This window comes from Narcine bancroftii, chromosome 14, assembly GCF_036971445.1.
Source record: "Narcine bancroftii isolate sNarBan1 chromosome 14, sNarBan1.hap1, whole genome shotgun sequence".
Lineage (NCBI taxonomy): Eukaryota > Metazoa > Chordata > Chondrichthyes > Torpediniformes > Narcinidae > Narcine > Narcine bancroftii.
In genome coordinates, this window is record NC_091482.1 from 61552917 (window position 1) to 61569993 (window position 17077).

The 17077-nt window shown below is 40.9% G+C and overlaps 1 protein-coding gene across 3 annotated transcripts in view; it reads right to left on the reverse strand.

Moving 5' to 3' along the window:
* The window catches only part of megf11 (multiple EGF-like-domains 11), a 270916-nt gene that overhangs the window by 227589 nt on the left and 26250 nt on the right, over nucleotides 1-17077 (reverse strand). For all 3 annotated transcript variants that reach the window (XR_011348711.1, XM_069910932.1, XM_069910933.1), the window contains one exon: nucleotides 6247-6366. Coding sequence is in view for 2 of the 3 variants with exons in the window: in XM_069910932.1 (XP_069767033.1) it covers nucleotides 6247-6356 (110 nt within the window). In the remaining variant the exon portion in view is untranslated. The remainder of the gene's footprint in view (nucleotides 1-6246; nucleotides 6367-17077) is intronic.

Below are 17077 nucleotides of genomic sequence, written 5' to 3' on the forward strand. Positions count from 1 at the left end.
GAATTCCACAAATTTGTAAGTTTGTCCTCGTGGTATCAAACTTTCCCCACCTCAAGGGTCTACCACAAAATTACAGCCCTCGTGGATTCCTAGTTTAGTTACTTTTCTAAATGGATATTCCCTGACAAGAATGACCAAGAACTCTGAAATGGGGAATATTGATGGAGAATGTGAACAAATATGAGATTTTGGGGTTTCTACTCCAATCTGTACAAAATAGTTGTAAAACCATCTGTCATGGAGGCAGGCATTCAGCCCACCATGTCCATGCTATCCAATGGGTGCCCACCTATATTAATCCCACCTTCCAGCATAACCCGCAACCTTTATGCCCAAGCATTTGAAATGCTTTGTAAATTCTGTCAGTATGTCTGTTTCAACAATTCTCTCCAGCAATACTCAACTCTGTCTGAGTGGAAAAAAATCCCCATAAATCTCCTCTAATTACTCCTCCCCTAAACCTTTGCCCCATAGATTTGTATACCTATTATATGGGGTAAGCAGTTTACCCTATCTTTTCACCTCATAATATTTCAGCCATGTCCCTTCTTAACCTCCTTCGCTCCAAAGAAAACAGACTCAGGCTCTCTTCTCTTTCCTTCTGAAACATTCCATTCCAAGCAACACTCTAGTGATCTCCTCTGCGTTCTCTCCAGACCTACCACATCTTCTCTACAGAGTCCTGACCAGAACTATGCAGTACTCCGGCTGAGGCTTGACCAATATTTTATAGAATCAAGAGCAAAACTTCCCTGTTCTTGTGTTCAATACCCCTATTAATGAAGAAAGCTAATTTTTAATTTTTCTTTAAATTTTAATTTTTTTAAATTTAGATATACAACAAGGTTACAGGCCATTTGGCCCACGAGTCCATGCCACCAAATTTACACCCAATTAATCTATACCCCCGGTACGTTTTGAATGGTGAGAGGAAACCAGAGGCAGACATGGGGAGAATGTACAAATTCCATACACAGCGCAGGATTCAAACCACGGTCCCGATTGCTGGCGCTATAAAGGCATTACGCTAACTGCTACACCAACTGTGCTGCCTTTCCATATGTCTTCTTAACATATGTTATATACCTACAATGCCTAGTCCCAAGGATCTTTAGACCTGTTCACCAAGGTTCCTCTGTAAATTACTACTTTGCAGCTAGCTCCCATGCTGACTATCCTTGATTAAACCCTGTATTTCCAAGTGATCATTCATCCTTAATCCTTTCCATCAGATTTTATTTCCAGTCACTTCCTGACTGATGTTAGGCTCTCAGATATTTCATTACAGACTTTAGCCTGCAGCTTTTTTTTTGAAAAGGAAGAACATTTGCTGTCTTCCAGTTATCTAGATCCTCACGTGACCTAGGAGGATTTAAAAATCTCAGCCAGAGTCCCTGCAATCTCATCCTGTGCCTCCCATGGGATAAATCCCATCCAGTTAAAGGAATTAATCTACTTTTAAACCCATCAAGAGTCTCCTCATTATTTATGCAGACTTGCACTGGAAATTTACCTTCTCCTTCACTAAAACCTGCAACGTCTAGTTCCTTTGTCAACACCAATGAAAGGTATTGGGATACAATTGGGATACACCATTTGTCCACTTCAACATCATTTGATTCCTATGATGAAATTCCAAATTGATTGAGTGTAGATCAGTGGTTCTCAACCTGTTCCTTTCCACTCATCTACCACTTTAAGTATTCCCTATGCTATAGGTGCTCTGTGGTTAGTAAGGGATGGCTTAAGATGGTATGTGGGTGGAAAGAAAAAGTTTGAAAACCACTGTTTTAATCGTACTTAATTGACTCATTATGTGCATGGTTTCATAACTCCAAAGAAATGGGGCAATGACAATTTTTCTCAAGCAAAATATTTCAGTAACAATTGGGTCTACTGCAGCGATTCTCAACCTTCCCTTCCCCTTCACATTCCACCTTAAGCAATCCCTATGCCATTAGTGCTCTTTCATTAGTAAGGGATTGCTTAAGGTGGTATGTGAATTGATAGAAAAAGTTTGAAAAGCATATTTTAATCATCGTAATTGACTCATTATGTTCCGCAACTCCAAAGGAAATGGGCCAATGACAATTTTTCTCAAGCAAAATATTTCAGTAACAATTGGGTCTACTGCAGCGATTCTCAACCTTCCCTTCCCATTCACGTACCACCTTAAGCAATCCCTTACTAATCACAGAGCACCAATGGCATAGGGATTTACTTAAACTGATATGTGAGTGGAAAGAAAAAGGTTGAGAACCACTGGTGTAGACGGTATTATATAAACATGTTGGAGAGTTTTGGATGAGGAGTATAAAATTAATCTATTTGCTGACGATGTATTGGTATATTTAATAAACCCAGCTCAGTCACTTTTACACTTGAAGGAATGTTTAACACAATATGGATCTTTGTATGGATATAAAGTTAACTGGGGAAAAAAGTGAAATTTTACCGATAGGTGAAGGAGATTATTCAGTTTATAAGAATATTATTAATTTGAAGTGGACTGATCGAATTAAATATTTGGGTATAAATGTGGATGTTGATTATCAATCTTTATATAAATTAAATTATGTACCATTAATGAAAAAGATGAAAGCTGATTTTGATTAAGTGGAAGGATCTTCCTATAAATTTAATTGTAAGAATAAATACAATTAAAATGAATATCTTTCCACGTATACAATATTTGTTTCAGTCAATTCCGTGTTGACTTAAGAATTTTTTTCGAGATTTAAATAAAATGGTTAGGGAATTTTTATGGAAGGGTAAATTTCCGAGAGTAGCTTTGAATAAGTTAACTTGGAAATATATATTAGGGAGATTAAGTTTACCACATTTTCAAAATTATTATGAGGCAGCTCAACTTAAATTTATTAGTTCATTAATGGATTTGGAACGGCCCCCTAGTTGGGCTAAAATTGAGATGGCGAATATTTTTGAATTTGAAATACATCAATTTTGTTTCAGTGGAATTTGAATTTATTACAAAAATATAATGTGCCTATACTAAAACATTTAATGAAGTTATGAATGAGGAAAAATAGAACAATAGATTCTAAGGGTAAATTATTGACTTTAACACCATTATATAATAATCAACTTATTCCTTTTTCAATGTATAATCAATGTTTATTACATTGGAAATCTAAAGGTATAAAAAAACTTGGGGGATTGTTTTAAAGAAGGTCAATTTTTATCCTTTAATCAAATGAGGGAAGATTTTGGTATTAATGAGAATTCTTTATTCGTTTATTATCAACTTCGATCCCTAGTAAAACAAATATTTGGTAGAGATATGATTTTACGTAAATTGACTAAATTTGAATCTTTTCTTGTGATTGTACCAAAGAAGGGATATATTTCATTGATGTACCAAATATCACAGGAGAGTATAGAAAAAAAGGGATGGGATAGATCTAAGATTAAATGGGAAAACCTTACTTTTTCTGAGGATGACTGGTTAGATATCTGTCATGATTGTGTTACTAGATTGATAAATGTTCGTTATGCAATGGTTAATTACAATTTTTTTGACATCAATTGTATTTAACACCTGAAAAGTTTTTAAAAATATGGTTTTTAGTGAATCAGACTCTTGTTTTAGATGTGGTAATTCGGTTGGAACTTTTTTTCATGCTGTTTGATTATGTGTACATAAACAATCATTTTGGAAAGCAATTCAATTGTTTTTGGAATATTTGTATAAAATTAAAATATTTCTAGACCCGACAATATTTTTGTTGGGTGAGTTGAAGCCTTTGAAAGATTTGGGATTAGATTAATTTCAGATTGCTTTTGTATATTTAGCTTTATCTGTAGCAAAAAAAATGTATAGCAAGTACATGGAAAATTGCTAATGTGATTGATATTAATAGATGGCATAATGAGATGAAAACTTGTTTGGTAATGGAAAAAAATCACGTATGTTTTACATGATCATTATTCTTTTTTTCTTAAAAAGTGGTCTTTATATTCAGAATATTTACATTTAAATTTACCATTAGATTTTAGTAAATATATTTCAGTGTTTTTTTCCTATTTGGCTTTCCTAAAGAGAGCTGGCTGAGAGGGGGAGGGGGGAGGGGTTCTTCTTTTTTTCTCTCTTCTTTTTTATATATATTTTTTTAATTGTTCACAATATGTACTTTTTTTAATGTATGTAATAACCTTGTTGAATGAATAAATAAAGTTGTGGGGAAAAAAAAATGTTGGAATTGGATGCTTCTTTGAAGGAATCAGACACATTGTTGGTAACTATTTAACAATCAACATTTAATCCCACCAGGCAATAAAGGCCACTCACTACATTGCAATTTGATTTATTAATGTCTACTTGACAAAGTCATCATACTATATACAGCAAATCAATACCAGTATTTAATCTAGCCTTTCTCTTGATTAGAATGTGGCACTCATACCAATTTGCCCAGTCAATAGTTTGAGTTGTGCGCTTGGTTTGCAAATGCTTTATTTAAAAATGTAGGACAGTTTGGCTGCTTGATTAAGCTCAACCATCATTCTGATATTTAATCTGTTGCTACTTTAACAAGCTTGCTTTAAATAACCTTGTTTTTTTTTATTAATTTTGATGATATATGCTCTGCATTTTATTATGTGTAGGCTCTCTTATTCTTTCCCTCTATTTTTTCCAAATAACTGTTTAGCTACAAAATCAGAATACTGATTTTTGTTTGATGGGAACATCTAACCAACTAAACTGATTAATGCCATGGTGATAGGTTTATTAACACTTCTAGTAAAACAAAAGATGAACTCCCAAATATGTAATTAATGAATATTCCAATACTGTGATTCCCACATCAAGTAAAACATTGTTCTATTTTTAAAACTTTTCATCATCCATGAAAGAAATTTTCATTTGCTGCTTTAACAAAAAATCATTTTAAATTTTATAAAATCCAAACTTCAAATTCTTATTATTCTGTTCTTCATTTTACAGCCTCAAATAAGGTTTCTTTTTTCGTAATACAATTCTGTTTTTTATGTATTACAGAAAAATATATTTTATCTGTGCATGTGTGTATAATTGTATATTAACATATTACAAATACATTTATCAATTACAACTTTATTTCACTTATACAATTTGTTATCCACATGGTTAAGAAATAACACTTCAAAAATATCTTAAATTATAAATACTAATATTGTTTCATTTATTCCAGAATTTTATAACAAAAAAAGGCAATGGAATTTATTGCTGAGGGAGGAGCCAAAATGATCGAATTACTAGCACGGCAGTTTGAAAGAGATATCGTGTTGTGCCTTTTGTCACATATGCAAGTGTGTTATCACAACAAGGTATCTACTTGTGTAAGTGTTAGTTAAAATCATCTTTACAATAAAAACAGGAAACTAAATTAATTTAATTTGAATAAAATAGAAAGCACATAAATTATTCAGGATCTAAATGGATAATTATTAACATGAAAACTTCTGCATAATGCTACCCAATGATGGGTTAAACTTAAAAGGTCCTTTTGAAACATCTCTTTTATCCCATCAATATACTTCCTTTCTTAAAAGTACCTGTACAAAAGACTTACAAGAAACCATGGTCCATGGGAAAACCCTGAGGTAATGGAATAGATTAATTCTACCCTTAAAAAAAGGAAAAAAAAGGAAAGAGGTAACATCCTGTAATGATGAGGCGGGGAGTGTGAATACGGAAAAGGGACCGAGAGCAGACAACGTGCTTTTCTTTTCCTTTCAGGCTTTTGGTTCTTCTTTGAAGGCATATTTATTTTTCTGGGTTTTGGTAGAGGTCGTAGACCCCTTGATGATTGGCATTGAAATAAACTTTTCAAGTGTATTTGTAGTGATGGGTTGGGGGGGGGGGGGGAAGGGGAGGGATAAATACAGACTGTATGAGAGAGAGTGTGTGTATTGAAATAAAGAAACATGACATGACCCACTTTTCAAGAGGAAATGTTATCACCACTTTTCCAGAACACAATACATTTACAAGGAAGCCCCACTAACATTTCCCTCAGCATTTCCGAGGCCTGATTTTTAGTAACTACTGATGACATATATATTTATCTGTTTCTCATTACTCCATCAAAATCATAGCAAGATCAGGCAAAATCTTTCCCATTCAAAAGTAGGTATATAATTGAATATTAATTTCTACTATATTTTTCATGAATAGAAACTTAAAATTTCACATAAATCCATGAAGGAAAAGAATTAGGAATGAACAAAAGGGATTGCTTTTACCTTTCCCAGTGGCTGCACACATTAGGATCATCAGGATTTAGACACACCACTCTTTCAACGTAACAAATTAGTAACATCCATTGGCACCAACTCAAGGCAGCATAAATCATTCTCCCAAATCTAAAGAAAATAAGGAATTGATTAAAAATCCAGTGCAAGTGATTCTTAAATTCAATACACGTGCATGTTAATGCTTTGTCCAAAGAACTTTCATCACCTGATTTCCACTCAGAACTTCCTAGTGGGGAGAATGTACACAGATACTCTGTGGAAGTCAAGGTAAAAATAAATACACTCTCTTATCACAGTCCACTAGAGTTTAGAAGAATTCCCTATGATCTATACTCATCCAATAATCTGAAAAAGTTTCAATTGTCACTTCTTTGCTTGGTTATCACTTTTGGTGGTCCTTATGAAGTTTAACTATACATGGAGGTAAGTTTACACTGAATTTAGATATAAAACGTGATTCTGAAGGTATCATGAAAAGAAAACCTGAGCTTACTTGTGATTTTCTCATGATTGGAATTGATAGCCAACTTCAAATTAATATATAAAAATTATCAAGTACTTTTGCTATGTAATCATCTTCAGCGGTATCTACATTTCAGGGTTGTTGCTGTGTCTATATCTTAATCATTGACTTATGCTGGATGCTTGGATTTGTTTCAAATCTTCCATCGTTTTATTCGATATGTGATGCATTTTAATAGATTCATGCGATTGATTGATTTTCAAAGATGGCTCCTTTAGTGAAATCCCCGAAGTTCACAATAAAAAGAGCAAAGGATTAGTCAAGACCTCAGGGAAAGGAAGTTAATGTACAAAAGTAACAACAGAGGATATAAATATAAGCATATATTAATCACAGCAATAACAATCACTTATTACCCATAGCAGGAAATCTATTATTTCATGTTAAGATTGAGTCAGGAATTTCAGAATCAAATTCACTGTAAAATTTGACATTTGAGGAAAATCAAACAAAAAATTAGGATCATTTAAAACAATAAACAGTAACTAACTATAAATATTCTACTATTTTTCAGGGCCAAAATAATGATTCACATCATTGATAAACTGATATCAGCATGTGAAAAAGTAATGTGTGTTCCATAGTTTGGACAGGTTAAATGATAGATTTGTGTCAATAAAGTTTGATAGTATATTGTAGTATGTCCAATTTGTGAAGGGACACAGCAGTCTCTTGTGGTGCTACACCTGGAAATAATTTTTTTTTTAATAATTCTGTTAAACACTCTCCCCTTGAACAATTCAACAGTAGCAGTTTAGACTTCCTAAAATTCTCAGAGGAGCTTAACTATTTTTATGCTCGCTTTGACCAAGAGAATAAGGAAGTCACTTTCAAGGTGGATCATACCTGATGAAGTACCTCTCTCAATCTCCCTCACTGATATATGGGCCACCCTGAGTAGGGTGAATGTGCAGAAGGCAGATGATCCAGGTGGCATATCTGGCTGTGTGCTTAGCTCCTTTGCAGAATAGTTGGCCAGGGTTGTTATGGATATTTCAATCTGTCCCTCGCCCAGCCAGTTGTTCCAATGTACTTTAAGACTGCTACCATCGTGCCTGTTCCAAAGTGCTCGACCACTATGAGTCTAAACGACGACCGTCCAGTTGCCCTCACCCTCACCGTTGCTAAATGTTCGGAGAGGTTGGTCTGATCTCATCTGGATTCTCATCAATTTGTCAACCATACTAACAGGTCAACCGAGCATGTCATTTCAACAGTACTTCACTCTGCTTTGACACATTAGGACGGCTCCATCTCCTTTGTTAGAATGCTACTCATCAACTATAGCTTGGCTTTCAACATTGTTGTCCCTTCTAAGCTGATAACCAAATTTCATCTGCATGGTATCAGCCCATCTCTTTGTAATTGGATTTCCTAACTAACAGACCTCAATCTCTTCAGCTGGGCAATATTTTCTCTTCCATGCTTACCTTGAATACCAGCGTGCCCCAGGGTGTGTGTTGAACCCCTTTTTTGTGTTCCTATGTATTGTACAATTTAATAATCAAGTTTGCAGATGACACCACAGTGGTAGTGATTAAATGCAACGATGAAACAACCTATAGGGATGAAGTTCAGCACCTGGCCTTGTGATGTGCCAATAACAACTTGGCACTCAATACTCAGACGACCAAGATCATCACAGACTTCAGGCATCCCAGAAGCCACACTCATGTCCCAATTTACATCAATGGAGTGGTGGTGGAACATTCACCGAGCTTTAAATTCCTTGGTGCCCATCTCTCTGAAGATATACTTGGTCCCTGAATTCTTTAATTCTGATTAAAAAGGCACCACAGGGTCTATTTTTTGAGGCACGTGAAGCTACACCTCTGTCCCAGGATACGGTTGGATTTCTATAGCTGCCCAATTGAAAGTGTGCCAACGTATGGTATTTTGGTGTGGTATGGGAATTGTATGCATAAGATCACAAGGCACTCCAGCGGGGAATGAAAAGTGTCCATCAGATTATTGGAATCGAAAACATCCATAGGGAATGATGTCTGGGCAGGGCGAGAAACATTATCAAAGATTCAACACTCCCAAATCACAGACTATTCACTCTTCTCCCATCGGGCAGATACTATAGGAACCTTCGATCTCTCACTAGTAGGCTCAAGACCACCACTTTTTTTTTAAAAATGAAGCTGTGACTATTTTGAACACTGAATCATGGCACTGAGTGGTACTGCACTTGTATTGTAAAATCATTACCTTTTAACAGTTTGTTGTGAAATAGTGTTGTTGTTGGTTTTAATTGCACATGTTTTACTGTAAGGTATATAGCACTGTTTTTTTTTTAAACTTCCAGTCGGTGCTGATTTTATTTCATTGATTGGTTTACTGGTACAATGGCAATAAAGTGAATCATCATTCAGCAGTAGCTGCACATTTCTGAGAACATTTGGCTTGTGTGTCTAGTTATTAGGTAGAATGAAGGTGTGAGGAATGTGATTTTCCGACTTAATGCCATGATGCCTCTTCTTTTCCTTTCCTGATTCAAAGGACACACTCAAACAGCGGACCTTGATGATTGTGACTCCACTTCCTCCACTGAGAGCTATCGCTCTTCGTACTGGCTACTTCCGCCTAACAGAAATAAATGCTGATGAACTGCCAAAGCTGACTTACAAAATGTGAAGTCAACTGTATTTTAAATAATATCCATAAGGACTGCAAAGGATGAAAGGTGAAGGTGTTGCAATGTGACTGTCCTAACCATTCTCGTATGGAATGAGAAGTCTTTGTTCCATGGACAGAAAGACATGAGCATGACCACAGAAAAATATTGACATGGATTGCAAAGTTCAGCAATGGCCTGTGGGGAAAGTATAGATTATAATTGCCTAGCATCATCTGGTACATATACATGGCATTTTGAGGCATTGCATGTACATTTGGGCCTGAGTACTTCTTCAGAAATGTGAAAAGGTGTGTATGCCTGAATATAAAGGTAGCAGGAGGAGAAGGGAGAGGGGAAGGAACACAGGCCAACAGGTAAGAGGTCATAGGTGGCTATAGGTGAGAGGGTAGAAGAGAATGAAGCTGAGAAACAATAGTGAGAAAGGGTAGCTCCCTGACAGAAAAGAAGAGAATTGGGAGAATTGAGCTGGAGAAAAGAGAAAGACAAATATTGAAGGTTGATATTGATGTCGTCCAGTTGGAGACTGCCAAGACAGAATACAAGGTGTTGTTCCTCCAATTTGTCGATGGTCTCCATTTAACAAACCCTGAAGATATGGATATATCAGCATGGCACTGGTGTGTGGAATTAAAATGGTTGACCACTGGGAAGTCCTTGCTGTTGCAGAGGACTGAGTAAAGGTGCTCCATGAAATGATCTCCAGTCTGGGCCCAGTCTCCCCAATATAGAGGAGGTTGCAGCAAAGCACCCGATGTAGTAGATAATTCCTACAGATTCACAAGTGAAGTGTCGCTTATTCTAAATTGTTGCACAATCCAGGTTATTTCCTCCAAAAGAATTAAAGTGACATAACTGAGGGACTTATTCCCTCTGATTGATCAAAAACATGGTTGTATAAATGTGAAACAGGACTCCTATAGGTTGAAAGTAGATTATTTTGTGCATGGAAGTAAAAAGGGAGAAGAATAAATCACAAATCATACAAACCCTTATTTTAAAGGGTGTATTGCTTTGCATACCTAATATGAAACTAAATTTAAACCCATGAGCAATTCCAATATCTGCCTTTACTAGCTGTTTGGATCAGCTACAGCTGATTTCAGATGTTTTACAGAAAAGGATCAAGTAGTTTTAAAAACATTAAAAATTAATGCAGGATAGGTATTCAGCCTAGTGTCACTGGGTTCAAAGGCTTAGATTTTTTTCACAGGGATGAAAGGTTAGCGTAACAATTAGCTCAATACTATTACAGCGCCAGTGACGCTGGTTGGGATCCGACACAGTCTGTAAGGAGTTTGAATGTTCTCCCCATGTTTGTGTGGATTTTCTTCTGGGCACTCAGATTTCCTCCCATCCTTCAAAATACATGGAGATAGTAGGTTAACTAGGGTATTGGGGCAGCACAGGCTCATGGGCCAGAAGGGCCTGTTATCATGCTTTATGCCTAAATTTAAAAATTAAATTACAAATCCAAATTAAACACTGCTAGATAATAGATGAAACATGATGATTTATCTAATCCATTCAACTGAGTACAGAAAGATTCAAGGGTTGTGATGGACCAGCTGGGTGGCTCATATTAGATTAGAAAACCTATTTGAAGTCATGGTTTCCTTAATGTAGTGAAGTTTATGAACAATGGGGTCTTTCTAGTTTTTAACTTTGCCATTTTCTCAGCCGCATACAGCCCATTTGAAAGGCTAGGTGTGTAATGGGCATGGCACGTGTTGCTCAAGACGCTATTCAAGGGGATCGAATTAAAGATAATGGAGAATGGTGGGAAATGGAAGGGCAAGGATAGTAGAGCAGATTACATGATCAGAGAAGGTTAATCCCTTGGTGAGATAGTGCATTAGGATAAGTGAGCAAATACATTGGGGGGGGGTGGAGGGGGTTATTGGTAGCAGGATAATTACTAAGGAAAATTGGGCTGAGAAGAACAAAGCATAGGAAGCATGTGTCTTGTCAAAATAATGCCCAATTCAAACTAAAATCTACTGCTTAATAGAGATCCCTCTATTACCCACATATTCATGTGTCTGTCTAGAAGCCTCTTAAATGCTACAACTACTCCTGACAGGCTGTTCCAGGCACCCACCATTCTCTGCAACAACAAAAAAATTGCCCTGCCCAACTCCACTTCATAAGTGTGTGCCCTTCGGTGTGTGACGCTTTTTACCCAGAGAAAAAGATTCTCACTGCATACCCAATCAATGTCTTCCATGATTTTATAAACTTTTCACAGCCTTTTCAAGATTTCTTGATTTTCATGTAATAGTACAGAACGTGTAATATTGCACTAAATTCCTTCTGCCTGCTTGAATCCCTCTCCATACGATCTCAGATCAAAAGACATCAATTTAAAAGGTAAACTGATACTCTCCCCATGTGCTATCTGAACTGTTAAATATCCCCAGCATTTTCTATTTTAATTTTATAACTGTTTCTGGAAAATATTTTATGTATTTAAACAATTCATCTTGTACATTTCCTGAAATATGGTTAGCAAGCTGTCATGAACTATTTATGACTCTGCAATTATACCCCAAAACTGACAAAAAAAATACCATAAAACATTTGAGTTTCGGAAAAACTTAAGCAAAACTACTTTACTGGATGCCAATGTGGTTATATCACGTTGATGTTACTGTTCTTTTATAGCTTCAATATTAAACTACAAATCTCTATTTCCTTTATTTTTTTTTACACTGGCAGGAAAACAAGGTGATAAATACAGTCATCTCCAACTACTGCAGAAATGAGAAACTACTGATATAAACGATTTAATGGTACTCTCTTTCCCATTTCTGATGAAAGGTCCCAGATCTGAATCATTCACTTTTTCACTTTTCCCCAGATGCTGCCTGACCTACTGAGCACTTCCAAATTTTTCTGTTCTTTTTACATAAATAACTTGGTTCAGAAAAGATCCTTTCACATAAACTTTCATAAAATATAATAACAGTGCAGCTGATGTAAGACTGCTGTAGGAGCTTCTGACAATAAGCAAAATGAGCTATTGAAAGTGATGTCTAATGAATAAAGCAGCACTTTCCCAAAAATCCTTTAAAAACTTTCCCGTGTTGTTCGCCTTCTGGCCATTATCAATACTGCATTGGTAGAGTAATTATTTTCTGTATTATTTTCTTATTGTACTATTTTTGAACACCACCAAGCCCTGTACCAAACCAGTTAAATGGTATGATGAGTCTGAACCTCAACAACACAAGCTATGGTTAAGAGACTGAATACAGGAAACATTGATTATCATGTGTATTCAGTACTTGATGCATTTTCCTTTCCCTTACAAAACGTTAAATAAATATGTCCTTAGGGGATTTAATTTTCAGTCGCTCATTGCACCTCCAGTACCTATCCTGTCAAAGCAAGATAAATATGTTTGTAATAAACAGCTTGTGAATCAAAGAAAGCTCCTGATGTCTCCAACAGAACAACAAGTTTTCTTCAGTCTTCAGCTGAGGACATGAATTCTGATCTTTCCTATACACTTAATCAGTTTGCTTGATTGGCACCTCAACCACTATCCTAAGCATTGATTCTTTTCACCATCAGTACACAATGGCTGCAGTGCGTTTGTCCTAGAAATTGTCGTGGAATTACTCATCCAGGCTATTCTAACAGCACCTCCAGGTTTGCTCACTTTACCAGCAAGAAGAATAAAGGCAACAGCCAAATGGGAAACCTGTCACTTGCAAGTTCACCTGCTCACATTCAATGCTGATTTGGAAATATTGCTGATCCTTGATTGTTGATGTTTCGCGGCAGCGACATTGCTCCTGCAATAACACACACGCAACCAGACGGGTTGAGCTCAGTGAGCAGACTAGTTTATTGCAGGCTGCTGGGCTGCACTTATACTCTCAGCCTGGACCTGGCTGAGAACCGCGCTGGAGAACACTGACATCACCAGGGTGTCACATGGTTCCCCCAGCACAGGTTTCTGAGCCCGTGCTAGAAGGAAGGGAAACCCCCCCGATGGAGACATTTTGGCCTGCTGCCCTGCCGCGTGGCTTACAAGTGGGGCCAGTTCGCCTGCCTTGTGGTGAGCCGCCACAGAACCAGCTCACCAATGTCCTTTTTCGCCAGGCGGCTTCGCTTCTTGGGCTGGGCAACAACCACGGGCTCAGTGGGATCGAGGTGCGCTGCCTTCAGCCTGTCCATGGTAAACAGCACCCACCTGCCACCAATGTCCAGCAAGAACATTGAACCGGAACGCTGTATGGCCCATCGTACAGTCGCTGCAGAGGTGCCACGGTCGGACACCACCGAACGAAAACGTACTCCGCGGAAAATAGTTCACTGGGAACATGAGACGGGCAGGTGCCATGCCTGGGTGACGGTGGGGGTTCGAACAAGTCCAAGCTTACCGAGGTGAGGAAGTAGTTCGTACGGCGACCACTGAGGATTGTGAGGTGCGTTGACGAACTCACCAGGTAGTGCCAGTGGTGCTCCATAGACCAGCTCTGCAGATCTTCCTTGGGAGCGGAGCAGATGCCCAGGAGCACCCAAGGCAGTTCGTCTGTCCAGTCAGGACCGGTGAGGCGGGCCATGAGCGCTGACTTAAGGTGGCAGTGCAGACATTCGACCAGTCCATTGCCCTGCAGGTGGTAGGCCGTGGTGCAGTGTAGCTGGATCCCCAACCTGTTTGCGTTGTACCCAGAGCGTAGATGTGAACTGGGTGCCCCGATCGCTGGTGAAGTGAGCTGGGACGCCAAACCAGGTGACCCAACCATGCAACAATGCTCAGGAGCAGGAGTTGGTGGAGGTGTCTGGCATCGGGATCACCTCGGCCAGTGAGTGGTGTGGTCCACCACCGTAAACAGGTAATGGTTGCCCCAGGAAATGGGTAAGGGCCTGATGATGTCCACAAGAATGTGGCTGAACCGTTCCCGGACATGCTCGAACTCCTGTACAGGCACCCTGGTGTGCCTGCGTAGCTTGGACATCTGGCAATGGGTGCATGTCCTGGCCCAGCCACGATCTGCTACCGCAGCCCATCCCATACGAACCGTTCTGCCACTATCTGGACCGTGAACCTGATGGATGGATGTGAAAGGTTGTGGATGTGACAGAAGACCTGCCTGCGCCACCGCTGGGGAACCATTGGCCACGGGTTGCCTAAAGAGATATCGTACAGGATGATGCCTTCACCGCTCGGAGTCAGGAGGTCTCAGAACCGCAGGCCCATGATGGCGGTCTTGAAGGCCCTCGTCTCCTCATCAGTATTCTGGTCCCAGGCGAGCTGGTCGAAGTAGAGGCTGGGCGTCAGCACACAGATGGCCAGTCACAAGAGTGCATCGGCAACCACATTGTCCTTCCCCACCTTGTGCCGAATGTCGATGGTAAACTCAGACATGAAGGAGAGGTGATACTGCTGGCAGGCCGACCAGGGATCCTTCGCCATCGTGAGCGCCTGGATGAGGGGTTTGTGGTCGGTGAAGATGGTAAAAGTCCTCCCCTCCAAAAAAAATAGCGGAAATGCCACACCGCCAGGTACATGCCCAGTAACTCGTGGTCGAAGGCACTATATGCGTTCCGGTGGGCGGAGCAGGTGGCTGAAGAATGTCAGCAGCTTCCAATGTCCATTCACCTGCTGCTCCAGGATGGCACCGATGGCTGTGGCAGAGGCATCGACAGAGAGTGCCATATGCAGGTCGGTGTGCGGGTGGGCGAGCATGGTGGCCTTCACGAGGGTGTCCTTGGTGGCCTCGAATGCGGCGCAGGCTTCTAGGTTCCAAGCTAGCGTCTTGTGTTTGGCCGAGATGAGGGCGAATAGCAGCTGCATGATGCGCGCAGCTCCCGGTATGCGGTTGTAAAAGTTGACCATAACCACGAACTCCTGCAGCCCCTTGAGATTGTCCAGATGTGGGAAATCCCTGATAGCGGTGACCATCGCAGCAGCGGGCGTGGCTCCTTCGGCCGTGATGGTATGGCCCAGCAACTCCATGGACTCTTTCCTGAACTGGCACTAGGCCAGGTTGAGGGTACGGCCCAAGTCGGCCAGGCAGGAGAAAAGGGCACGTAGGTGGGCCTTGTGTTGCTGGCGACGAGGATGTCATCCATATAAATAAAGACAAAATCCAAGTCCATGCCCACAGAGTCCATGAGGTGCTGGAAGGTCTGAGCGGCATTCTTGAGCCCGAACGGCATGTGCAGGAATTTGAACAAGCCAAAGGGGGTGATGATAGCAGTCTTGGGTATGTCCTCAGGGTGATATCCGTGCACCAGGTCAAAGTTGGAGAAAACCCTCACACCGTGTAGGTTGGCCATAAAGTCTTGAATGTGAAGGATGGGGTAACGGTTAGGAACGGTTGCCTCATTGAGCCGTCGATAGTCTCCGCAGGGATGCCAGCCGCCGGAGGCTTTCAGGACCAGGTGGAGCAACGAGGCTCACGGGCTGTCAGACTGCTGAATGATCCCCAGCTCCAACAGGTGTGAAAACTCCTCCTTCGCTACCTGGAGCTTGTCAGGCGGGAGCTGGCGTGCCTTGGCATGAACCAGTGGGCCTGGGTGGGGATGTGGTGGAACACCCTGTAGCACGGTGAGGCAGCGGAGAACTGTGGCTTGAGGAGGGTCAGTAACTCATCCAGGATTCACTGGAACTCGTCTCTGGGCGTGCTGATCATGGCCATCTGCGGTTGCTCCGGGCGGGAGGCGTTGAGGCGAATGGACTGGAAGGTACGGGCGTCCACCAGGCACCCAACTTGAATGTCCACCAGAAGCCTATGTGCGAGGAGGAAGTCTGCACCCAGGATGGCATTTGGGAGGGACGAGACGGTGAACCTCCACGTGAAATTCCGTTGACCAATCTGGAAGTGGACTGTCTTGTATACATACGTCCAGATTGCTGTTGCGTTGGCCACACGGAGGTGAGGTCCACGAGATCAGTTCCTGGACTTGATGGCCGTGGCTGGAATGACGCTGATCTGGGCTCCAGTATCAACGAGGAATCAGCGGCCGCTGACTAAGTCCCACAGGTAGAGGAGGCTGTGCTGTTGTCCAGCCATTGCAGCCATTAACAGAGGTGGCCTGGTCATTTCCCTGGAACGAGCAAGGCTGACGACACTTCCGAACCTTGGCTCCCCAGCGCTGGTTAAAGAAGCAGAGGCCTGGAGCAGATGCCGTGCCCCTGGTTATGCTCTTAGTGACCCCTGCAGGGGCCCGATGCTCTACCGCAGCGCTAGGGGCAGGCTTGGCATGGTCTTGCCCGTGCCTCGTGACCTGCTGGACCACTGAACCCTCCGGGAATCGTGTGAGCTATAGATCTTGGGCCTTCTAGGCGACCTTCCTCGGGTCGGTGAAGCTCTCCTGGACTAGCAGCGGCCTGATGTCTCCGGGCGTATGGTTGAGGAAGATGCATTCAAGGAGTGGGCAGTTGGTGTGCTCACCCATGAGCACGAGCATCTTGTCCATCAGCTCCATCGGGGACCTGTCCCCCAGGGCGTTGAGGCGCAGCATCTAAGCGGCACCCTGGAGTCTAGATAGTCCGAGGAACCCGGTAAGCACTCGTTTGATGGTCTCGTATTTGTCCTCAGCGGGTGGGTGCTGAACAAGGTGCAGCATGCGTCCGACGGTGACCTTGTCCAGGGCAGCGACCACTTGGTAGAATTTGGTAGTCTCGGACAAAATCT